This window comes from Anabrus simplex, chromosome 2 (genome assembly GCF_040414725.1).
Source record: "Anabrus simplex isolate iqAnaSimp1 chromosome 2, ASM4041472v1, whole genome shotgun sequence".
Classification (NCBI taxonomy): Eukaryota; Metazoa; Arthropoda; class Insecta; order Orthoptera; family Tettigoniidae; genus Anabrus; species Anabrus simplex.
The window spans coordinates 4808319-4834670 of NC_090266.1; the positions used below are offsets into that span (position 1 = coordinate 4808319).

At 41.7% G+C, this 26352-nt stretch overlaps 1 protein-coding gene across 1 annotated transcript in view; it reads left to right on the plus strand.

Moving 5' to 3' along the window:
* Positions 1-26352, plus strand: part of LOC136863901 (dynein beta chain, ciliary-like) — a 5220903-nt gene that overhangs the window by 2556276 nt on the left and 2638275 nt on the right. The window contains exon 45 of the mRNA XM_068226514.1: positions 5406-5485. Within this exon, the coding sequence (XP_068082615.1) occupies positions 5406-5485 (80 nt within the window). The remainder of the gene's footprint in view (positions 1-5405; positions 5486-26352) is intronic.

Below are 26352 nucleotides of genomic sequence, written 5' to 3' on the forward strand. Positions count from 1 at the left end.
AATTCAAATCTCGCGCCAAAATTCAAATTTCCCGCCAAAATTCAAATTTCCCGCGGGCGGCGGAGGCGGAGGCGGAGGCGGAGGCGGCGGCGGAGGCGGAGGCGGCGGCGGAGGAGGAGGCGGGAGGAGGAGGAGGCGGCCGAACCCGCTTATTATACTACTGATAAGAGCCGTGGAATTTCAAATTTCGCGCGCCAACGTGCCTAAAGTGGCATCCATGAGGATTTTGCCCCGTCAAGATGGCAGCACTGAAGTTAGCAATGCCAGATGGCGGATGACAGATGTGAAAAATCACGTGGAAGTTTGCAAATTTCCCGCCAACACGTTCATAAGGATGAGATTTCGCTCCGTCAAGATGGCGGCACTGAGGTTAGCGATGCGTTGTTGTTGTTGAGGTTTAGTGCCGTTAAGGTGGCAGCACGGAAGTAAACTTTGCGTTGTTGTTCAAGGTTGGCGGATGGCAGCTGTCAAAAACCACTAGGCTTCGTTTACAAATACGAATCTCCCGGCGAAATTCAAATTTCCCGCCAAAATTCGAATTAAAAGCCAAAATTCAAATTTCCCGCACTATGACGTCAGCAGTCTCCTGACCCATTCCGCGGCCTCGGATTGGCCTGCCGTAGGAGCCCCACAGCACCTCTACTCACATCTCTCACTCACCCGTCCCCTATTTTTTAGTAAGGGAGCTGGGAGGAAACGACTACCTCTCAACACCCATCCGAAATCAACAAAGCAAAAATCCTCGGTTGCCTAACCTAAGCTAACTTCTGCGGTTAGCCTTGCTCTCTTGGACGTCTCAGCACTTTGTCGTCTTGACAGCTGTCAAAACAAAGAGTACATGGCCGTGTTTTGTAAGCAAAGGCACTTGGAGTGTGGTTAAGTCCCTCCAAGTTGGCGTCTGTGAGGTTATCCTTGCGCACTTATTTAAATTCCGCGCCTCACACCTGTCAAATCAAGAGCACGTGGTCTTCATTTGTAAATAAAAGCACGTGGTGTGAGTTCAGGACCCTCCAAGATGACGCTTATCAGGTTAGGCTCGGTCCTTTATTCAAATTCCGCGCATCACACCTTTCAAAACAAGACCACGTGGTCTTGTTTTCTTAAACAATAGCACGTGGCCGTGACGTCATGGGTCAATGATATTGTCAGGGGTAAATGAATTCGTGGGAAATTGCTGATTCAACACCCATTGTTTCTGAACCACTGTTGCCCTACTACTATCGTCTACTGAATGCACTGCCACATCGAGCTCTAATCCAGGAAGGTTTTGCTACGTATGCTATAAACCAGGAATTCACGATTTTCGAGGTGTGTATATGCGAGACCACCTATTAGCATATCCACAGAGACTTGAGAGTGCTGTAATCACCTCAGACGACAGTTGTTTAAATGGAACCCGTTACGTTGCCTACGTAAAACCGTAACTCGAATGTAGGGTTTTTCGATAGTTATGGAAGCTTACCCCTCCAGCTGAGCTGATGCAATATTTCGGAAGCAGTGTATACATTGTTTACAATAAAAAGCGTGCGCAAAAGTACAACACACGCATTGTGGGTGATTATGTCTAATGTTCTTATATCAAACCAACACTGCAGAAAAAAGGCATTAGAGTGCACGGGATGACGAGCATTGCATGAACGTTTATTGTACGAGGAGAAGGAGCTGAAAGAATTCCCTATTTTAACCTACCGGTCAAAATCATCGGCTGCATAGTCTTGGGCTAGCATCATTTGAAGGCTACAATAAAATCCGTTACGTGCGAGATGGCAGAAACAAGATCTACTACGATGAGTATGTTCTAATCCTGCCGTCAGGCACTTATTTTGTAGACGATATACATGAATACATTAAAAGTGTGTTGATTGAACAGTTTGGTGATGAGAGTTATAGTAATTATAATTACAAATTCTCTCTTTCACTAAGCAACATTGCAGACAAATGTGTTATAGAAACTTTTTCAAGATTGACTTCAAATCACAACCTGTTTCGATTTAGCCGTTCCTCAGATTTTCATCAAGAGAACTAAAACCGAACCTACGTCATGAGTCTGATCAACCTATACCAGTTTTCAGTGACCATCAGTAATCAACAAACTTCGATCAGCCTGCACGACTTTATCATTACACAAGAAGGTGGTTGCAGTAATCGTAGGAAACCGTCAGTTGTGCTTTATCATCCAGTGACTTTAAAACACATCGGTAACGTTATCCTTAGACTTGTGAATAAACATTATCGCCTTATTAATTTAGATCGTGACATGAAGCAAATCTCTAAAACACGGTGTACAGGTGTATTACAGCTTTCTATAAACATAAACGCTTAGGCTGTATGCTACAGCATTTGATTATTTATTTACCATAAAGTTTTCTATCAACGTACGCTGCATGCGATATACATTCCGCTTGGGGGTGCTATCTTTCCTTTGTAAGATGTCATGAGAAGTATCCGCATGCAGACGTTAGGCGCTACACTGCAAGAATCGAGGTATAAACGGTAATACCGATTGGGATGGACTAAAACCAATGACTAAGGACTGTAAACTTTGTATGCGTGAATTAAGCAATGCATTTTAAAGCTATGTGCTCTTCAAGCTGTATCTCAGATATGTTAATATACACGTGATAAAGCAATCTTCTTATTTATTTCAATAAGCCTACCCCTTCATTCATCACTCCTAATACAGCAATCTACTTTCTACTTTCATTAATGAACACATGCACAGCTGTATATAGGCTGGGGCCTATGATGCCTCCTAAATGTTACATTCCCTATGAATGAACTACATGTATTAAGTCTTACACCATCTCAGCTGCCATCTTGTTCCTAGTTGAGCTCTGAGCTCCCGAAGTCACCCTCCGAAATTACGCCCCCATGAATAAAACATACGTATTGAGCCTTGTAGCAGCCATCTAGTTGAAAGTTCAGCTCCGAGCTCCCTTGGGCCGCTTTCCAAAGTTTTGCCCCTATGGATGAAAAATACGCATTGAGGCTTATAGCCGCCATCTTGTTCCAACTTCACCTCTAAGTCCTGGGAGGTTAACGCGTGGCCCGCAGTTATCCGGGGTGTCGAACTACAAGTCTGTAGGTTAAGCTAGCACTCTTGTGTGGTTATCCCGGTAGTTAAGTTAGGTTAAGCTGATACTCCTACGCTTCGAATTAGGGTCTGTGCGGTTAACGCCCTTAGGTCTGTAAGGTTAAGCCTGAACACGTAGCCAGCTTAAGGTCATGTGAGTTTACGAGCGCGCTTTTTACGAGGAGCCCGCACGGCGCTGTGACGTCCCTCGCCGGTTCAGGGCTCGTCCAAGGGGCCACCGTTACCGGATGCCGACGAACCCCCCAAAAGTAACTACCTTAGTGTCTGAAGATTCGTACCGCATAAGCTTATTCAAATTTCACGCAAACGTGTGGTTTCCTCTCCCGAGCGACGTGGATTCGACCTTGTATCCCAAGACAATGGCGGTACCGGTGCCAAAAGCTGTGATATATTATTGTTTCTACGCGCCACATCTGCACCGTAGGCGGGATTTATAACAACATTGATGATTTTTGAGTGTAGTCCGTAAAACACATCACATTTATGTAGAATTTATGCTATCATTAGACTTCGTGAGACTGTACATCCGACACGTGCGTCTGCTGATATAACCTGATATCAGAACACTAGGTAACGAACATAGTAAAGATTTTCCTTACACTGAGGGTGAAATATTGAATATTTATTTTGAATTTTAAAGGAGTCTTTTGTTTTTTACGTGGATTTAGTATGATACTGGTCCTCAAGGTAGCAAATCCTATTTGTCCTCTCCTCGTTTTTCTTGTGGTATAGTTTTCTCTGGAATTGCTTCCAAATTGGCCCTTTGTATAGGGGGGGTATTTGAAGGCAAGTCTTGCGTAATTGCTTGTGTTTCTAATTTTACCTTGAGCTGCAAAATTTTATGTTGTTCTGCCTCTCATTCCTGCACCACCAGTGCTAGAGGAAAAGCATAGACCTGCTGCTGGTCCGACATACTTCTGTACGGTTCAGCAGCTATCGAGGTATTTCACTGACCAGTATGCCAGGCAAGGTAAAGTGTTCACAGGCATTTTGTAAAGGAGGGTGTGATTGATAGTTGAGAGTAAGTTGAATGATAACCAGTGTCGTTTCAGTCCACAGTGTGGATCAGGGTCGGATTTTCTGTATGCGCCAGGTTTTGGAAAAGTGCTTCGAGAGGTATAGACAATTCGGTTATTGTTTTAACAGATCTGGAGGAGGCATATGACGGAGTACGGATAAAAATACCTCAACCATTCTGGTGAATTGTGTGATTAAGAGCAGATTAATAAAACAACGAGAGGTATTTTTAGATAATTGGGCTGTAGTGAGAATTGTTCGTTGAATTTCTCTGTTAAACGTTCTTGCAGGTTTTTGAGAGGGCTGTAATCTTTGATCTTTGTTGCTCATTGTTTTCATGAATCATGTACTACTAAAAGTGGACGGGCAGTATAGTAAGCAATTTGTCCTCTGCCAACGACTTGACCTTATTGCAGATTGTGACGAAAACCTACGATGTAATGTCATGTAACTTGGAATTTGGTGCAGTGAGATTGATTTGAAAATTGGCTATAGAAGACTAATGGGATTTTAATAGTGTAGGTAAAACGTCTAAGAGAAATGAATGGTGGTTTGGTACACAAAACCGTATTAGGCAGTATTTATGATGAGTAATCTCCCAGTATTAATTGAGGTTTAATCAAGGTGCAGCAAAACTAATGCAATGAGTTCGCAGTAGTGATCAACTGTTTTCTGTAAGAAAGAAAGCAGTCCCTAGACGAAACCAAATAGTAAAAGTCTGTATTTATTCCAACTATGTCTTACGGGGGTGAAGGCTGGAAGGACGAAGGATATCGTTTTGTTAACTTAGAAGTAACAGACTTGAAAGTAGCGAGAATGATCACGTTACAAACAGGATGGAAAAATGGTAGCGGGTATTCAGAATGTGGATATATCAACGAAGTCGATAGATAAATCGGTTCGCATCTATCGGCTTCGGTAGTGGGGTTATGTGTGGCGAATGGACGTGGATAATCGACAATGCCATGGAGAGTAACGGAAATAGAGAGACTCTAAGATGACGATGCTTAGACTGAGTTGCTAAGGACTTAAGGCTAAGAGGTCTTGACCTAGGGCTGAGTGTTAGTTATAATTAGCGGATTTTGAAGGTGTTTTGTAAATACACTGTCATATGCAACTAAATGTAGAAACGTACAACAGCCTATGATGTGGATGGATGGATGGATGGATGGATGGATGGATGGATGGATGGATGGATGGATGGATGGATGGATGGATGGATGGATGGATGGATGGATGGATGGATGGATGGATGGATGGATTTCCGAATGATATGAAACATGTTCTGTTGCAGGTTGTCCTAAAGAGTGGACGGAAATATACTTCGTTTTTTCGTGTGTTTGGGCATTTGGTGCAACAATGTTTCAAGACCAGGTAAAATACATTATATTCTCTTAGAATTGATCAGAGTACGTTAGTTTTCGATTATGAAGAAGAGATTGTGCACTAATGTAATTGCTAGTACACATTGATGAGTTGTGCTCAGTCAAAATATTATGAGAATACTCTATGTTGAAAATGTGCATGTCGGTAATTATAATAATAATAATAATAATTGGAATGATATAAAAAAATGCATTTCCTACGCTGTAGTTACCAGAAATTAAACACACAAATGGAAAAATTCTGCGAAGGCACTCATTAATATTCCAGTCAATGCTGATGGATGGATAATACATGGGAAGTGCTATTCCTCGTGCTTCGCGTCAACCTTGATTCGTGTTTTTGTGGCAATAAACTTAATGTCGAATAACATCAATGAATTTATGACCCTGTCAAAGTCGTGTGTGTTCAATTATCCACAGGTAATTTAGAATCATAAGGTTGAGCGCAATTATCACAACTTGCTTAATAACCTACTCTCTGGTGGGTACTGCTTCCTCATAATTTTAGGCTCGTTTGTGAATTTACTTACGGGATTTTTAGGAGCCAGTTGGAGTTTTGGGTAACTTGGCTCAACTTGCACTATAGAAGCAATATATAGCAGACAAATGACATTCGCGAGGTGAAATAACTGCAACGGTATTCACGTTACCAAGTCTTCCGGTAGGCTATATTATTGGGAATTACTGATTAAAATGAGGGTTATTGGACTAGATCAATGAGTGGTTGAATGGGTGGCTACATTCCATGAAAATTGAACTCAAATGATTATACTTTTCTGTTCTTATCCTAGATTTTCTTGAATGATTAAAAAGAAATTGGAAATATACTGAACATCTCACTGGGTAAGTTATTCCAATCCCTAACTCCCCTTCCTGTAAACGAATATTTGCCTCAATTTATCCCCTTGAATTCCAACTTTATTTTCATGGACTGATCATTCCTACCTTGAAAACAACACTCAAATTTATTGGTCTACTGATATCATTCCACGGCTTGGAACACACCACTTAGCCGAGCAGATCGTCTCCTTTCTCCCAAGTCTATCCAGCCCAAATTTTGCGACATTTTTGTAACACTGCTCTTTTGACGGAAACCACCCAGAACAAATCGATCTGTGTTTCTTAGTATATTTTCCAGTTCTTGGGTCAAGTAATCCTGGCGAGGGGCCCATACAACCGAACCATACTCCACTTGGGGTCTTACCAGAGACTTATGTGCCCTCTCCTTTACATTCTTACTACAACACCTAAACACACTCATAACCATGTGCAGAGATTTGTACCCATTCTTTACATTCACATTTATGTGATTATCGCAATGAATAACTTTCCTTATATTAACACCTAGATACTTTCATCCCATCAATGCAGTAATTAAAACTCAGAGGACTTACCTTATTTGTGAACTCAAAACCTGACATTTAACCTGCCTACTGTCCACCTCACAACATTATCGAAGTCATTTTGCAGTTGCTCTCAATCTTGTCACTTATTGATTATCCTGTACAGAATAACATCGTCTGCAAAAAGCCTTACCTCTTATTCCACTTCTTTACACATATCACTGATATACAAAAGAAAATATAAAGGTTCCACAATACTGCTGTGAGTAATTACCCTCTTAATTATTACAGGGTCAGATAAATATTCGCCTAAGCTAATTCTCTGAATTCTATTTTCTAGAAAAGAATGCTTTCCCAAAGCTTACGTGCTTTGCATATCAAACTGACTAGCCTGTAATTTTCTGCTTTATGTCTATCACCCGTTCGTTTTTCCGCATGGGCTACTGTAGACTCTCCATTCATTTGGTCTAGTTCCTTCACGCACACAATAATCAAATCAATTCCAGCTGCTTTTTAACTTTCAACATGTGTAAATATCATTGTTATCGTAGGTCAATGTTAATACTTCGTATGTATTAGTCTCCTCCTCTCTTTGGGCATTATCCTTGTAACTAACAACCTTTACAAACTGCTGACTGAATACTTTTGCCTTTTGCACATCCTCGCATACACATTCCTTGTTCAATAATGATTCCTGGAATGTCCTCCCTGGGACCACTTTCTGCGTTTAAGTACCTATCTATACATTTTTCCCCTTACACTAAAATATGTATGACCGCCAAGTATACTTTTCATCATGTTATCCTTAGCTGAATTCTTTGCTAGATTCAATTCCCTAGTATGTTCCTTCAATTTCTCCTTACTTCCACAGCCATTTCTGACTCCAACCTGCACCACCTTCTTGGTCTCTATATTCCTCTGCTATAATATAATGAATCTTTACCATTATTTACCACCTTTAAAGGTGCAAACCTGTTTTCATATTCCTCAACAACTGCCTTAAACGCAATTCCAGTGTCTGTTAACAAATTTATTTACCGCTTCCCACCAATCATAGCGACTTTTAAAACATTCCCTCGTGTCGGTTTTATCAGCCATATGGTACTGCCTAATGGTCTAACTTTTAATACTTCCTTCAATCACATATACTTTAACTACGACAAAGCCTTCTTCGTGCTAAATAGTACTGTCCCCGTCAAAATTGGTCATAATTAGACATTTGCTACAGGCCCACGTTGAATAATTGATTGTTTGTCAAGGGCTGGATTTTATCATTCAGAAAGGCGTGTTAGTGCGTCTGACTGTTTTTTCCGCTTCAGAAGGAGCAAGTATTGATCCGTTCTTCGATCGAGTGCAGGAGGAGATCACGTGACAGACTGGTTCCCCGGGGCTATAGCGCGTGTGCCTGACGAGCTCTATTTACAAAACTTGTGGAATAGTCTTAACAAATTAAAAGTGGCACGGGGGAACCAATGGTGGTGTTGGAAAACTACACACCCCCGAGCAAAAGGTATGAAACTTCGTGTGTACATTAAATCTTTCTCTTAGTTATTCTGCTCTGCGCTGCTCGACCTGCTCATATTACGTACTTGCTGTTTATCGGTAACATGTGGGACTTAATTTCAATCCTGTGCACGATAATCTACTCTGCTAATTGTGACTGTACCGGGCGAGTTGGCTGTGCGCATAGAGGCGCGTGGCTGTGAGCTTGCATCCGGGAGATAGTAGGTTCGAATCCCACTATCGGCAGCCCTGAAGATGGTTTTCCGTGGTTTCCCATTTTCACACCAGGCAAATGCTGGGGCTGTACCTTAATTAAGGCCACGGCCGCTTCCTTCCAACTCCTAGGCCTTTCCTTTCCCATCGTCGCCATAAGACCTATCTGTGTCGGTGCGACGTAAAGCCCCTAGCAAAAAAAAATGTGACTGCAGTAATTTAAAGTAGAACTTCACGAAGTGGTACTTCAAATTTAGAGGATTCAAGTTAAGTTTATTTCTCCACGTGAACATTTCGATTGGCGTGTACATATATGAATGCCTGTTGTGTTAGACACGTGGCCAAGACCCAGTTCAATGGATCGTCGTCAACCTCAAGATGAATTCTGCTTCCTCAAGAATCACCACAATGGGACGTCTACTGCTGTGTCTCCATGAGCTGCTAAAAATGTAAGGCGGTACTGACGAAAGGGACACAACAGCCAGCATTTATTGTATAATATCTTTCTCATCTATGTAATAACTAGACGATCTTTCCTCCCTCGATCGTAGTTCTATTAGTATTTGCTGTAGTTTGAGTTATTTCCATTTTCATTCTTAAAGGTGACGAGGTAGACGAGTTACCTGTGTGACTGAAATTTTGATTTCTCTTAGAGTAGTTGCTGTAGTTGTTTTTCGAATGGATTCTCAAGTGCAGGATTTATACATGAAAAATCATTGACCTCGCGATAAACTTTACCTGATTTATATGTGATAATTGGAATCCTACCTAATTTTGGGAAGTAGTGTCAAATTGAGTTTCATGTATCCTTTTCTTACAATGCTTTAGAATCGTGTATTCTAAATTCATCACAAATTCAAGAGGACTGATAGACTTTATAATCAATAATAATAATAATAATAATAATAATAATAATAATAATAATAATAATAATAATAATAATAATAATAATAATAATAATAATAATTAAAAATATGAGACCGGGTTAAAAAGTTAATTTAATGGTCGTGAGCCATAAACTGAGTTAGAATATTCTCGTATATGATTTTAGATGTGCTCTGTTAACAAAATTCGCCTCGAATATTGGAGATCCTGAGGGATATAATTTTGATAATTTGTTTCTTGTGTCTTTGAAACACATTGAGTGGTAATAAATGTTGAACACGTGTTGAAGGCATTTCATGAGTGTAGGGAATAATAATAAAATGACTGAGGCTCACGAACTCCGTATTAAACCAGGTGATGGTGATGATTATTAAATTCTATTAGAATCTTCGAATACATTTCTGGAATTTAGATGGATCGCCGTCGTTCTTGAAAGTGATAACTCTAATTCGATCACTGGTCACTAATTAAGTTCACCGGACATAATTTTATCTACTTAATCTTACTGAACCGACCATGTTTAAGAACAAAGTAGCCTATAACTAATTAAGTCAGGATGTACATAACATTCGTGTTACCCTTGTGTAAATGAGATGTGTGAATGAAGTATTTGGGAATATTTTCAAGTTCCCAAATTTTACATTTTGCTCTATTCTGGTTGTGCGTTGTAGGTAAGACTAGATTTGAAGTTATTTTCTTTTAAAGCTGATTTATTTGAAAGATCGTTTATTTAAATCATGAGCTACGGCTAGCGATTTATTAATGAAATTCTAATTACATTTTCACTGGATTTCTAATTGATTTCAAAACTGTAAAATGCTGTGCAAACTGAAATTAAATGTCTTCAGACGACGCAATTAACTTGTAAGCTAAGGAGGTAACAAAATAATAAGAATAGTAAAAATTAAATAACTAATTTATTAATTTAGCAAGTGAGTCATGATTAAATTGAGAATTTTTCAAATGGAATACATCAATTTTGTGAAAACGATTGTGTGATTATCTGTGATAAATATTACCCAAATAATTCTATGGAAATTAATGATCATAACTGTACCGGGAGGTACACCTCAACGCCGCGCATTTAAATCTAGTGCCTAAATGAACTCCTCTATTAGTGAAACTGAAACTATGCCAACTTAGAAATTTACTCAGAAGATGCCACCACTAATATACACTGACTGACAGAGCAAATGCAACACAAAGAAGGAGTGGTCAGAACTTTATGCCAATTGCAGGGTAGACTGACGTCACTGAGGTATGCTCATGATGTGAAATGCGCCGCTGTGCAGCGCACGTAGCGAACGATAAATGGGACACAGCGTTGGCGAATGGCCCATTCGTACCGTGATTTCTCAGCCGACAGTCATTGTAGAACGTGTTGTCGTGTGCCACAGGACACGTGTATAGCTAAGAATGCCAGGCCGCCGTCAACGGAGGCATTTCCAGCAGACAGACGACTTTACGACGGGTATGGTGATCGGGCTGAGAAGGGCAGGTTGGTCGCTTCGTCAAATCGCAGCCGATACCCATAGGGATGTGTCCACGGTGCAGCGCCTGTGGCGAAGATGGTTGGCGCAGGGGCATGTGGCACGTGCGAGGAGTCCAGGCGCAGCCCGAGTGACGTCAGCACGCGAGGATCGGCGCATCCGCCGCCAAGCGGTGGCAGCCCCGCACGCCACGTCAACCGCCATTCTTCAGCATGTGCAAGACACCCTGGCTGTTCCAATATCGACCAGAACAATTTCCCGTCGATTGGTTGAAGGAGGCCTGCACTCCCGGCGTCCGCTCAGAAGACTACCATTGACTCCACAGCATAGACGTGCACGCCTGGCATGGTGCCGGGCTAGAGCGACTTGGATGAGGGAATGGCGGAACGTCGTGTTCTCCGATGAGTCACGCTTCTGTTCTGTCAGTGATAGTCACCGCAGACGAGTGGGGCGTCGGCGTGGAGAAAGGTCAAATCCGGCAGTAACTGTGGAGCGTCCTACCGCTAGACAACGCGGCATCATGGTTTGGGGCGCTATTGCGTATGATTCCACGTCAGCTCTAATGCGTATTCAAGGCACGTTAAATGCCCACCGCTACGTGCAGCATGTGCTGCGGCCGGTGGCACTCCCGTACCTTCAGGGGCTGCCCAATGCTCTGTTTCAGCAGGATAATGCCCGCCCACACACTGCTCGCATCTCCCAACAGGCTCTACGAGGTGTACAGATGCTTCCGTGGCCAGCGTACTCTCCGGATCTCTCACCAATCGAACACGTGTGGGATCTCATTGGACGCCGTTTGCAAACTCTGCCCCAGCCTCGTACGGACGACCAACTGTGGCAAATGGTTGACAGAGAATGGAGAACCATCCCTCAGGACACCATCCGCACTCTTATTGACACTGTACCTCGACGTGTTTCTGCGTGCATCGCCGTTCGCGGTGGTCCTACATCCTACTGAGTCGATGCCGTGCGCATTGTGTAACCTGCATATCGGTTTGAAATTAACATCAATTATTCTTCCGTGCCGACTCTGTTTTTTCCCCAACTTTCATCCCTTTCGAACCACTCCTCCTTGGTGTTGCATTGTCACTGTCAGTCAGTGTATGATCTAATTTTGTTATTGTGAAGTTTCCTGAACTGACTGTATTTCTACTAGTTTTGTTTGCTATCCATCAAGAAGTTTGGACTTTCTTCCACAGATGTCACTACTAAAAATTATGATCATGCACCCTGGTGCGAGATATATGAACCTATTATTCAAAGATGTTTTGTATTCATAAAGGATTTTTTTACTGATTGATGTTCATTTATTTTTGGGTTGGCAATATTTCCTTTTTATTTCCGCCAGCTTTGAATCTCGCCGATCCCTAATTTCTGTAATTAATTTTCTACCAATCATAGTCTTCTTCTTCGATCCTGAAGTGTAGCTTTGAATTTGACCAATTAAATTGAGAGGGTGTGGCTGGCTTATTCCTGAATGATCTCGAACCTTCCCCGAGGGTTTACAAAATGCGGATTTTCTCGTTTCTTGGCCAATTGATCGTCATCTTACTAAGTGTGTGTATTGTCAAAGCAGGTGCCGGGCGGCCTCTTTCATCAGGCAGCAGTACATCGATAAGGTAATGGCCACATAACATATTTCTTTCTTGCTAGCTCCGCAGTTTAACCTGAGGTAAAGGTCCGAATCATTAACTATGTAACCTAGTTTTCCTATAAATGTAACTTTATGCCGGCTAATGAAAAAATTAATAAATTCTTTAACTGCAAAATGGGCATAGGGTGTGATGTACTCTCTCGAGATCCCCTTTATATTGGTTTGAGGTGACTACGTTTTATAACTGGTTTTCTTCCATTCCGTAACATCTTAATTTTTTCTCACACGAGTACCTCCCTAGTTTGGGAATAGCCTCTGTTTCATCGCCCTAGTGCCCTTTAGGTTTTAAGTGTTCATATCTAGGAGTGCAAGTCTTCGCCTCCATTCATTTTGTGTTCGGGCCATTTATTTAGCCATTATTCTTGTTCCATGAATGCCCAGTAGGTTGGGTATTAAATATCCCTTTATAATCCAGAAATCGTCTTGAATAGGCTTGGAAGACTGAGAGCCTGTTAGCTCTTTTTCAAAGTAAGGTTAATGAATGACTCTTGAAGGCTAGATGTTGTAATGTTGGGAGCAAGTGCTCCGCCCTGGTATAAATTTGTGCTCTTTGGTAAATTTGAGCTAGTAGCTCAGCAAATGTAAAGCTGGGGGCTTAAAGCCCAAAGTGTTAAGATTCAGTATCTTGGATTTTCCCCAATCCTGTTTATTGTTTTCTACTTGTACCTGTGAAAGTTGTTAAATTTTTGTTCTGAGGATATAACCTTCAGTTTAAATTTTTAATTAATTTTGACATTATAGTTAGACCCATTCATCCCAGCACCTTCTTTAACCTCTTTCTGCTCCACGGGTAACCCCGTAACAATAATGATAATTAATGAATTGTGACTTTGAAGTATACTCATAGTCAATAGTAGGATTTCTACTGATTTCATAAGCGAATGTTACCTACCTTGAAGTAATGTAACTGATTATTAGCTAAAATGACCACTTGTTAAATCTCTAATGGATGAGAGGAAAATTCAGTTCAACTTTGCTTCTGTAATAATAAATGAGATAACTGCCAGCTGATTTTGTAAATACTATTGTGAGTTATACGAGGCTCAGGTTATATTTTCATTTTAAATTCTTAAAGGCAGTAAAGTCTTATATTATTTGTTTTCAGAGCCTAACCTTTGTCTGCACTCCTGGAAGACGAAATTGTAAATTAATGTTTTGATGTGAATAAATGACAGAAACGTATTTTTAAAATGGTTCTTTGCATTTTGTCGTTCATCCTTTTCCCAAAATTGCCTCTAGAAAATCGGAAAGCCATGAACGGACGTTCTCCCTCGGGATATCTCTGTCAGTGGCTGAGTTGAACATGGTAATAATGGGCCTGTAAAATCTATTACTTCGTTTTCTCTATAGAGATCGCCTGGTTTTACTAGCACGACATCCAGAATATTCTTCCCTCTAGTTGGTTCCATCATTTTCTGAATCAGCTGCCTTTCCCATATTTACTTTTTTGCCGTCTCTTGGTCATGCACCCTGTCGTTCACATTGCTTTCCCAATTGATATTTGGTAAGTTCAGATCCCCGCTACAATCACATTCAATTTCATGTCGTTTCCTACATAGCTGATTATCTTATCAAATAGTTATGAATCCGTGTCAGCGCTACCCTTTTCCGGTCTGTACACACCAAGGACATCAAGTTGCCTATTATATTTAGAATTGAGCCTTACGCCTAGAATTTCATGTTTAATATTTTAACATTTTAACATTTTCGAAGCATAAAAATTCTTCTTTCACCACAGTGAATACTCCTCCTCCCACCATTCCTATCCTGTCTCTACGATACACCCTGCATCCATTATATCATTTCTCAGCCTTGATTCAACTCCTGTTACAATATCGATGTTAGGCCTCTTAAAACAACAAGCATCAAATAATTCTACTCCTTTCTTACAATACTTCTACAGTTCTGCACTAACATTTTTATGTCATCCCTACTTGACTTCCGGATATCTGTACCCTTATCTTCGATTCCTAGGCCACCCCGTTTCCCTGAATGAACCTCCCTATAGCCTTTCTAAACAAATTTTCTAACTTATTTGTGCCACTGTGGTTTAAATGAAGGCCATCTGATCGCAGATCCCTATCCCCTACTCACCCATTTGGAGCTAGATATCTCACCCCCAGTTTCCCACATACCCACTCCATAGTCTCATTTAAATACCAAATCGCCTACCAGTCAGTATCCCTCCTACACTGTATTCCACTCATACCACTCTCCTCTTTCTTAAAATTCACCCGTGCTGCATTCACCAGATCCCGCTCTTCCTCAACTATGTTGGTACTTACACCTGCTCGCCTTACGTTGTAGGTACCAACGTGAAACACTACCACCTTCTCCTTTCCTTCCACCTTCTCTTCTACTTTCCTCAACATCTGCCCTAGCCTAATTACTGGATAACACTCTACTCCTCCACACACATTTCCCCACTTGTCTAAGAATGGAATCCACCATGACCAGAGCCTCAAACCTACCACTGCATTTGATCCCTTCCCGTCCTGGTAAGCCCTATATTTCCTCACTGCTGCAGAAGCTTCTCCTTCCTCCTTTTGCTCCCTACCATAACTCTGTTCCACCTGTTTTTTCCTACCATCTGTTCTATATTCCCTTTCTTTCGTTTCCTCCTACTTCCATACTTCTCAGGAACAGTTATCTGTTCCTCATTTCCCCACTGTATGTATGTATGTATGTATGTATGTATGTATGTATGTATGTATGTATGTATGTATGTATGTATGTATGTATGTTAAAATGTAGCAGTTGTTGTAATATATAGTGTAGTACATAAGTGTGTCTACCGCGGACAGCAGGCAATGGTAATCACCAAGAGAAAACGTCATCTGGGTTTTAAATACTGTACCGCTACTTATAGCGATCGCTGTATTGCGTAGCATATCAGATCTCTTCACATAGTCATGACGGTATTTAAAGGTTTTAGAACCGATGGAAGGGAAAGTATTTGGAGTATGGTTGCAGCGTTTGTGATACGGTTACTAGAAAAGGCAAAGGAAAGTAGCAAGATTTGTTTGTGGTAATTTAGGACAAATGAGCAGTGTTACGAAATCGTAGAAAGCTTTGAGCTTGGATTATTTGTGAGAAAGGAGTGGAGCTATTCGGATAAGCGGTATGTTTTCAGCTGTCAATGGGGATATGGCGTGCAATGATATTAGTGGAGGAATGACCTTAAATGCAGTCTTTAAAAATAGGATAGATCATCGTATCTTAACCTGGTGGTCGTTAGTAGACTGTCTCACCGCTCACCACCCTCCAGGACCCCGGTACCACCTAGGGGTGATGAGGTGAATAACCTTACCCACCAGGGTGAGAGAAGAAGAGAGAGGAAAAAGGACACAGAGAGAGAAAGAGAGAGAGAGAGAAAGAGAGAGAGAGAGAGACCCTGGCGAGAAGGTTGCTAGCGTGTCCGCCCCAAAATGGGAGTTATAGCGAACACGAGGAAGGGTGAAGGGCACAAGAAGAACAACAACAAAGTACAATCACGATAAAAAACAAGAAACCATAGAAAAACTTACCGGAAATAGCGGAGGAAGACGACTAAAAGGCCGTGGAAGTTAATCAGTGGCAGTGCTCCACCGAACGTGGCGAATGAAAACCAGCATTTACATGAAGTTAAAAAAAATTTAATTGAAGGGCAAATTGTAGGTAACAAACCAAGTCATTAAGTAGATAAAACCTAAGTTTATTTTAAAACGTAAAGCCAAAATGTAAATAAAATCAACGTAAGGTTGAAAAATGGAAAGGGTAATTAACAATAAATTAAATAAATTAGAATATACCCAGGTAGGGTTTAAAAGAAAATTAATTCATTACTAATTGACAATTAATTGAAAATAAATACTCTTCAACAGATGATAATTTGAAAATTTAATGAAAACAACAAGAAAGAAAGGATGACCTCCGTACCTAATAAAATGTGATCAGAAAACAACGGAAAACAAATAGACTTTCTTACTTTAAATACTAACTTGAAATAAAATGTGATCGATCACGGATAGTTACTTAATAAAAAACTAAGTTAACAATTATTCAATAAAATGGATCTTCAACGCGGCCGGTTCTCATAATTACCAAAATTTGAAAACGTTTAGTTTCCACCAAGGACAGTTTCCAAGGCAAACAGAATTTCACGTTAAAAAAAAAACTCCTTCGAGGCAAGAAAATAGTAACACAACGTTAAAGGGCGGTCGAAAATAATAAATTAACTTTAAAACAGAGAAAGATACACTCCACTCAGAAACATATACTTCTGGATGCACACAGGCTCAGCACGCCAGACAACTCTAAACCCGACAACAATACACACACGAACCGTTGCTAAGGTAACCACCAAAACAAAAGCAACGCCTCCAAAAACACGGAGGAAAACAGGCTAGAGAAAATAAATTTAATTCACCCAAAAACCCCAGAAGGGGGAGGGGAGAAGAAAACATACCAAACGAAATAGAAAACAAAACACACGAAAGCAAACAGAAAGCCGAAGAAGGTAAGGCTCGATACCTTGGAGACTGTACCTTGGTTTACAAAGAAGGTTACAATTTGAAGTGCCAAAAGTAGATCAGTAAAATTTTAAATTAATAATTCCAATTTAGTTCATGGTGAACCTTCCACATTACTGTGATTAGCTGCCGAAACTGTTTTTCAGATTTTCGATACCACACACGCAAACAGGAATTAATTTAACGGCGAAGTCCAAATATTTATTATTATTATTATTATTATTTTTCCAGAAATCTTCGAAAATATCAAAATCCTCTTCAGGGCGACGTTTAAAGTGTGTCAAACTCTGGTACATACCTTTGGTGATGAAGAAATGAGAAGAATTTTAACCTGACATAGTTGACGAAGAAATACAGTTACACCACCGGCATCCAGACCTCGTTGTGAAGTATCCAGACGAAAAATAAATCCAAAAACATGATCAGAATGAATGGCAGGAGGTCTCCAATTAGATTACCTGGGGAAAATCCCCGTTAACGTGGAGATTACGGTGGTTTCCAGCTACTCCACGACTCCATGACGCCGGACACCAAGCCACACCAGTTCGACATGGCTGACTGAAGCTAACTGCCTCTCGCGTCGGCAAGAAAGGAGCGGGCAAGTTTGCCTGGTCGTAGGCCAGCGCATGCGCAACCAAACAGAGCTAGGAGATACTGCGCGCGGCCTACATTAGTTTAAAACGGTATGTCGAGCAGTCAATTGACACAGATATTCTAGGGCTCACAGGCCAGTTCAAAATGTTTATAAGGGGGAGGCTCACATTATTTAATACTGTCTCAGCCCTCCCGCCCCGAATCGACGACAAAATCTCATGCATATGCCATCAATGATGAGGTGGTCACACATACACTAAATTTGGGCGGAGTAGTCCAACAGAAAACGACCACTAAGATTAACTAATTTTAATTAGGAGTTCACATGACCAGGTCAATAGTTCAAGACACAGTTCTATATCACATAGTTTTTAGAAATAATAGGCGGGGTGCGATCAACATCAGTGTCCAGAAACGTTAACCGAGCACACGGTAAATCACCAGAATAATGTTTATCATCAAATAGAGAGCACAATGACCAGAGTTCACCAAAGTTTCAGGTTCACCTAACACACATGTTTTCAATGCATCACACAATGATATAGGTTATGACACATGACGCAGTTCACCTTGAGGTTTGGCAACTCTCACACTAATCACAGATATACTGACCAAAATTAAACGAAACCACATGATTATAAGTCCACGCATCCAGGTTATTTTCTCAAGCACGGTGGTAAATGAATTTTTTAATGCATGGATACCTTTACAAGTCTCCTATGATATTAAGGGAATGCATGATCTCGAGTTGCAAAAAGGGTGACAACAGGGGAAAGAAACGCACAACGGGATCAGGGGAGGACCAAAGGAAGGCGCAATTGGTGAATGAAATCTCCAAAATAAGTGAACCGCCAATTTTAGATCAATACAGTTTTGTTACGCTTGATTGAGTCAGGGCCGCTGTACACCACTCAAACATAGAAGTGAAAGGTCAACAGGGTAAGCACCAGTCAGTACACGGAGTATCCATAATACCGGAATGGAACGAGCAACCACACCCATCACCATAACCAAACAAGACCTCAACCTTCAACACACGATTCGGTTAACAATCAAATACCCAGAACTAAAATCACCCCAAAACAACAACCCATAATCAAGAGCACCAACCACAACATGAGGTGCCATGACCTCAGTGCCAAAAAGCAATTTCGCACAGGGATCCAAATTAGATGCACAGAGAGAAACAACGCCTAGCTTACAAGTACCAGCATAACAGTACAACTTCTTGCCACCACTAACAAAACATAAATAAATATGACACAGGTCAAGAAATTTTTCCACTAGACGAAGGTCATTACACAGGCATACTCCAATGAAAGCAAGTTAAGTCCAAGATTTTGAATTTAGTAGATACAGGGTTACGACACAGTGAAGAATCGACCACTAACAGATTCCGAGATCCACTGACAAGAGCATTAGGAGAAGAAAAAAAATGTTCAAATACATGTTCAACTTCCCACATCAAAATACACCACCTAGTTGAATAAGAGTGAGGACAAGAAACCAAAACGCAATAGATAAATCCAGCTTCACGAAGTCAGTGTTAGGATATTAAATATTGAAAATCCAAGGCTTAAAAGGGTAAACATGTTTAGAGCAAGGGAAGGATTGACTGGACCTGTTTGGAGACTTCTTAAGGTATCCAGATGGAGGGTTCGCGAATAGTCTGTCATCGACAACAAATCAGCCAAGCAACACCAAGCAACCGCGCACATCATTAGTCACAAATAAGCATCCTGGAATTAACGGAACAGAAATAGGGATAGAAGAATCACAGGAGGGAACACAATCTGGAATCAGTAACCAACCTACTACACAGAACCTTAAATACAATTAATTTCACAACGGCCAGCCAATCAAATTAAAAGGCAAAGTAAAACCTCAGATCGGAAGACCAAAATGGAAAATATCGAGCAATGACGCACACAACGTACACCACCGGATACCCAATAGGGTCTCGGCATTACCCGGTCTACAAATACGTGACTTTCCCATCACACTGTCCCAATACGGCCACAGGTACTTTCTCCTATCCACCAGGAGAGCAAGCAAATAAAACATAAGTGGCGGAATACGAGGCGAGTCCATGGAAAATGCTCACAGTAGCATGAAGAAGGCAGTACTCTACAAGAAGACCCCATAATCTACTCGCAGGAAGATTCCAGTACCGACCAAGGGAGCACTACTCCGTCCCATACCAGAGTAGCAAACCCAGAGCACGGTAAGATGACAAACACCAAAGTCAACAGACACAAGAGATCCACTGTGAAAAATGAAACACCATAGAGTGGTAGGTAAAATTAAAATGAGCATTACAGTAGAAGAAGTTACAGACACGACATCAGATCAATAGGAAATGTATGGGAGACAGGGAAAGAAAACCCGGAGCAAACCAAACAGACACATTACTGAAGACCAACAAGCTAATTCTGAGAGTAGTAGATTCATGTAGAAGAAATGGCCATATCCACAGAACACGGAGGTAAATCAAAGACAGACACGAACACTGCCCATACCAAGGTGCCAACATCACCAAATAATACAACACAAAAGAATAACCCAACCATGACAAACCACACCGGACATGTGTCAGCTCCACAAAGGGATTAAAGGAACACAAACATCCTCAACAACATGCCGTGTAGTTCTCATGCCACCCCAAAATACATCCCCAAAAATAATCCACGGTACCGTCACAACACAACCACCTTACATATGTCCAAAGCCATCCCAATGAAGGTTCAAAAGGGCATATACCACCCCTCAGGCAGAGGATCATCAACAACACAACGCAAGACCCGACAAGTAGATATGGTAAGGAATACTTGAACCCACAACTCAAAGGAATTAGATAAGTACCAAAAGGTTAACAAAATTTTGACAACACATATTCTAGGCCTATAATTACCACGGTAGAGCACGATACCAAAATGGAGTGAATAATCGGGCATAAGAAACACCAAATTACCAAATAACGTTTACACCGGGATGAAATCCAAAGCAGTAGTTCAGAAAAGGTCAGTCAGATTAATTAATACACAGCAAGACAAGTTACGAGTAGCAAAACCTGAAGTGGCCCAGACACCAGATAAATATCCTTGAACTAGTTGATAGGTTACACGAGGAAGATGGTTCACGACACACCAGAAATAGCTAACATGCTCGACCAAATGTCAGAAAAGGAAAAAACCAGTTAAAACTATAATAGCTCAGGTACAAGGCCATCCAGTTATCCCAACCTAATACCGGCCAACATGGCCCAACCACAACTGATGACTGCCTCACAACCAGTTGACAGAAAGATAACTCCAATCACAAACCAAGACCAGACATACATACATATTCACGGGTGGGATGATGAAATGAAAAGACACTCAAGCCAACAACACACAGCACACAGCCAAGGCACAAACACACAAAAGCTCGGTAATGATTGAGGCACATCATATAGGCAGATTTCAATATACCAAATTCCACACAAGGATGGGAACACCTCTCTAGTAACAGGTCAAATAAACCAGACATGATCTCGCAAGGGTGCATATTTAACGGCACACTAAAAGCCAACTACACTTCGGATAACAGTAACCTAAACCAAATTTAAAGAGATAACAATAGACGAGTAAGGTTAAGCAATTTCCAAATTAAAAACCAACCAAAGAGCACAGAAACATTACAGGCTTGATAAGTTTCAAAATATCATGATGTTGCCCACTAGATTATCAGCTACTAACAGCCAAGAACGGTTACTGGCATAGAAACAACAGAGGTTAGCCATAATTTAGTAGGGGCAAATAACTTACCCACACAGCCCCAATTAAATGAAAAGCACATACAACCATCAATGCCATAACACCAGGTCACACTTCAAAACCATGAAAGGGCATAACACATCACCGTACACTACAGCACATAACCGTTTACACATATAAGTAGGCATATTTGGACATGCTAGGTGGCCAGGTCAATTTATAATCAGAATCACACACCAGAGTAAACGCAGTAAGAAGGTATTAAATTTAGAAGACCAATAAATGGTTAGCATGTACACCACCGAGGTACCATACAGGAAATATGCTAGAAATGATAATAACAACACTAAGTCTCGGAGCCCAAAGCAAGGCCAGAACAGGTAACACAATAAAGTGATCCCAGGACACACTATGTCACTCTCCAAAAGCAACCGAGCAACCTTCACATAACATAATGATCAGAAAAGCTCTCCACGATTAAACCAGATTAATTCCCACCGAAATCGCAACCACAGTATGCAGGTAGGCAGCAAAAATACAAGGTTGACAGCCAGTACACCTAATACAGGACATGTACCAAGCGGTAGTACACCAGTAGCCCTGAGTCAACCAAGTCATACTCCATTACAAGTTGTTCAATTTTTACAACTTCCACCAACCCAGAATAATTAATTACATGCAGTCACTCACCAAATCCGCCGGGAAAAGGAAGGAAAAATTTACAGGTCACCTCAAAACAGCAAGGCAGAAGCCGAATTCACAGCACAGGTACTCATAGGTTTTCAAAATCATAATCAGCAAGTAGGTAAGTCCATACAGCTCAGCATAAACACAGTTGAAAGCAACAGGGAACTCCAATACACAGGTACATGAAACAAATAACATAGGGAATTACACAAGATCCTTGCATTTCCTTTTAGAATAGTTATTGACAATAACACTTTTTGTTTCTTAAGTCTTTGATTTTCATTCACCAACATTCACTACAGCACTGCACCAAGCAAGGGTAGAAGGGGAGGAAAATTAGGCTGCACAAGGCAGAAACAACAGAGATTAGGCAGCAGAGCAACAACAGTGGAACAACAAACAACCACGCTCTGCTACCACTCTCACCGCTCACCACCCTCTAGGACCCCGGTACCACCTAGGGGTGATGAGGTGAATAACCTTACCCACCAGGGTGAGAGAAGAAGAAAGAGGAAGAGAGAGAGAGAGAGAGATAGATAGAGACCCTGGCGAGAAGGTTGTTAGCGTGCCCGCCCCAAAATGGGAGTTATAGCGAACACGAGGAAGGGTGATGGGCACAAGAAGAACAACAACAAGTACAGTCACAATATAAAAAACAAGAACCATAGAAAACTTACCGGAAACAGCGGAGGAAGACGACTAAAAGGCCGTGGAAGAAAAAAGCACAAGAAAAACGGTGGCAGTGCTCCACCGAACGTGGCGAATGAAAACCGACACTTCAATTAAGTTGAAAAAATTTAATGGAAGGGCAAAAGGGTGGTAACAAACCAAGTCATAAAGATGATAAAGCCTAAGTTTATTTTAAAACGTAATGCCAAAATATAAATAAAATCAACGTAAGGTTGAAAAAAGGAAAAGGTAATCAACAATAAGTAAAATAAATTAGAATATGCCCAGGTAGGGTTTAAAAGACAATTAATTCGTTACTAATTAACAATTAATGGAAAATAAATACTCTTTAACAGATAATAAATAGAGAACTTTATGAAAACAACAAGAAAGAAAGGATGACCTCCGTACCTAATAAAATGTGATCAGAAAACAACGGAAAACCAGTAGACTTTCTTACATAAATGTTACCTTGAAATTAAATGTGATCGATCACGGATAGCTATTTAATAAAAAAACTAAGTTAACAATTATTCAATAAAATGGATCTTCAACGCGGCCGTTTCTCATAATTACCAAATTTGAAAACGTTCAGTTTTCACCAAGGACAGTTTCCAAGACAAACAGAATATTACGTTAAAATACCTCCTCACGCGGGGCAAGGAAATGGTAACACAACATAAAAGGAGGAGAAAATAAAATAAATTAATTAATTTAAACAGTAAACGATACACTCAACCCCGAAATATATAATTCAAGATCCACACCGGCTCAACACGCCAGACAACTCTTAACCCGACAACAATACACACACGAACCGTTGCCAAGGTAACGACGAAACCAAAGCAACGCCTCCTAAAACACGGAGGAAACCAGGCAAGAGAAAAATTAATGCACCCAAAAACCCCAGAAGGGGGAGGGGAGAAGAAAACATACCAAACGAATTAAGAAACAAAACACAGGAAAGCAAACAGAAAGCCGAAGAAGGTAAAGCTCGGTACCTTGGAGACTGTACCTTGGTTTACAAAGAAGGTTACAATATAAGTGCCAAAAGGAGATCAGATAAATTTTAAATTAATAATTCCAATTTAGTTCATGGTGAACCTTCCACATTACTGTGATTAGCTGCCGAAACTGTTTTTCAGATTTTCGATACCACACACGCAAATAGGAATTAATTTAACGGCGAAGTCCAAATATTTATTATTATTATTATTATTATTTTTCCAGAAATCTTCGAAAATATCAAAATCCTCTTCAGGACGACGTTTAAAGTGTGTCAAACACTGGTACATACCTTTGGTGATGAAGAAAAGAAAGGAATTTTAACCTGACATTGTTGACGAAGAAATACAGTCACACCACTGGCATCCAGACCTCGTTATGAAGTATCCAGACGAAAAATAAATCCAAAAACATGGTCAGAAGGAATGGCAGGAGGTCTCCAATTAGTTCATCTTGGGCAAATCCCCGTTATCGTAGAGATTACGGTGGTTTCCAGGTACTCTACGACTCCATGACGCCGGACACAAAACCACACGAGCTCGACAACATGGCTGATCAAAGCGAACTGAGCCTCGCGTCGGCAAGCAAGCGAGGAGGAGGCCAGTTTTGCCTGGTAGTAGGACTGCGCATGCGCAACCAAACAGAGCTAGGAGAACGGCGCGCGACTTACATTAGCTTAAACTGTTAGTCAAGTAGTCACTTGGCACAGATATTCTAGGGCGCAAAGGCCACTTCAAAATGTTTATAAGGGGGAGGCTCACATAATTTAATACTGTCTCAACTGGTAGCGTCCATTCTAGGATTAATTCATTATCACTAATATTTTATTACACACAATTACACAGTCCAGCCTGTGTCAATGTTCAATCACAGAAGTATTTCACTCTGATATCTATATGGTCACTTGCAACAACTGGGACACCGCACTGTGCGCGCTCAACACTTTCACATAGGTAGTCGCTGAAGTAGCTGGGTTCAATATACTCCGGACAAGGAAAAGCCTCTGGAAATCTCTGCATTCAACGCCGAAGGGAACGTGGTTTGGTGGCGGTGGAGATGGTTGTACGCTAGCCACTGTCTCTGAGAAATTTTCCGCAGTGGCAGATGTAACTCCGTTGGAGCCGGCCTGACTTGCTTCACCGAGCCTTTTTTACAAATTGGTGGGCATGGAGGCCATCTGTGCCACAATGTAAGAGGACGTTTCGCTTATTTCAGGAGGAATAATTTGTTGGCAGTAGATTAAAAGCTGTTACGAATATACACTGACTGACAGTGACAATGCAACACCAAGGAGGAGTGGTTCGAAAGGGATGAAAGTTGGGGAAAAAACAGAGTCGGCACGGAAGAATAACTGATGTATATTTCAAACCGATATGCAGGTTACACAATGCGCACGGCATCGACTCAGTAGGATGTAGGACCACCGCGAGCGGCGATGCACGCAGAAACACGTCGAGGTACAGAGTCAATAAGAGTGCGGATGGTGTCCTGAGGGATGGTTCTCCATTCTCTGTCAACTATTTGCCACAGTTGGTCGTCCGTACGAGGCTGGGGCAGAGTTTGCAAACGGCGTCCAATGAGATCCCACACGTGTTCGATTGGTGAGAGATCCGGAGAGTACGCTGGCCACGGAAGCATCTGTACACCTCGTAGAGTCTGATGGGAGATGCGAGCAGTGTGTGGGGTGGCATTATCCTGCTGAAACAGAGCATTGGGCAGCCCCTGAAGGTACGGGAGTGCCACCGGCCGCAGCACATGCTGCTCGTAGCGGTGGGCATTTAACGTGCCTTGAATACGCACTAGAGGTGACGTGGAATCATACGCAATAGCGCCCCAAACAATGATGCCGCGTTGTCTAGCGGTAGGGCGCTCCACATTTACTGCCGGATTTGACCTTTCTCCACGCCGACGCCCCACTCGTCTGCGGTGACTATCACTGACAGAACAGAAGCGTGACTCATCGGAGAACACGACGTTCCGCCATTCCCTCATCCAAGTCGCTCTAGCCCGGCACCATGCCAGGCGTGCACGTCTATGCTGTGGAGTCAATGGTAGTCTTCTGAGCGGACGCCGGGAGTGCAGGCCTCCTTCAACCAATCGACGGGAAATTGTTCTGGTCGATATTGGAACAGCCAGGGTGTCTTGCACATGCTGAAGAATGGCGGTTGACGTGGCGTGCGGGGCTGCCACCGCTTGGCGGCGGATGCGCCGATCCTCGCGTGTTTACGTCACTCGGGCTGCGCCTGGACCCCTCGCACGTGCCACATGTCCCTGCGCCAACCATCTTCGCCACAGGCGCTGCACCGTGGACACATCCCTATGGGTATCGGCTGCGATTTGACGAAGCGACCAACCTGCCCTTCTCAGCCCGATCACCATACCCCTCGTAAAGTCGTCTGTCTGCTGGAAATGCCTCCGTTGACGGCGGCCAGGCATTCTTAGCTATACACGTGTCCTGCGGCACACGACAACACGTTCTACAATGACTGTCGGCTGAGAAATCACGGTGCGAAGTGGGCCATTCTCCAACGCCGTGTCCCATTTATC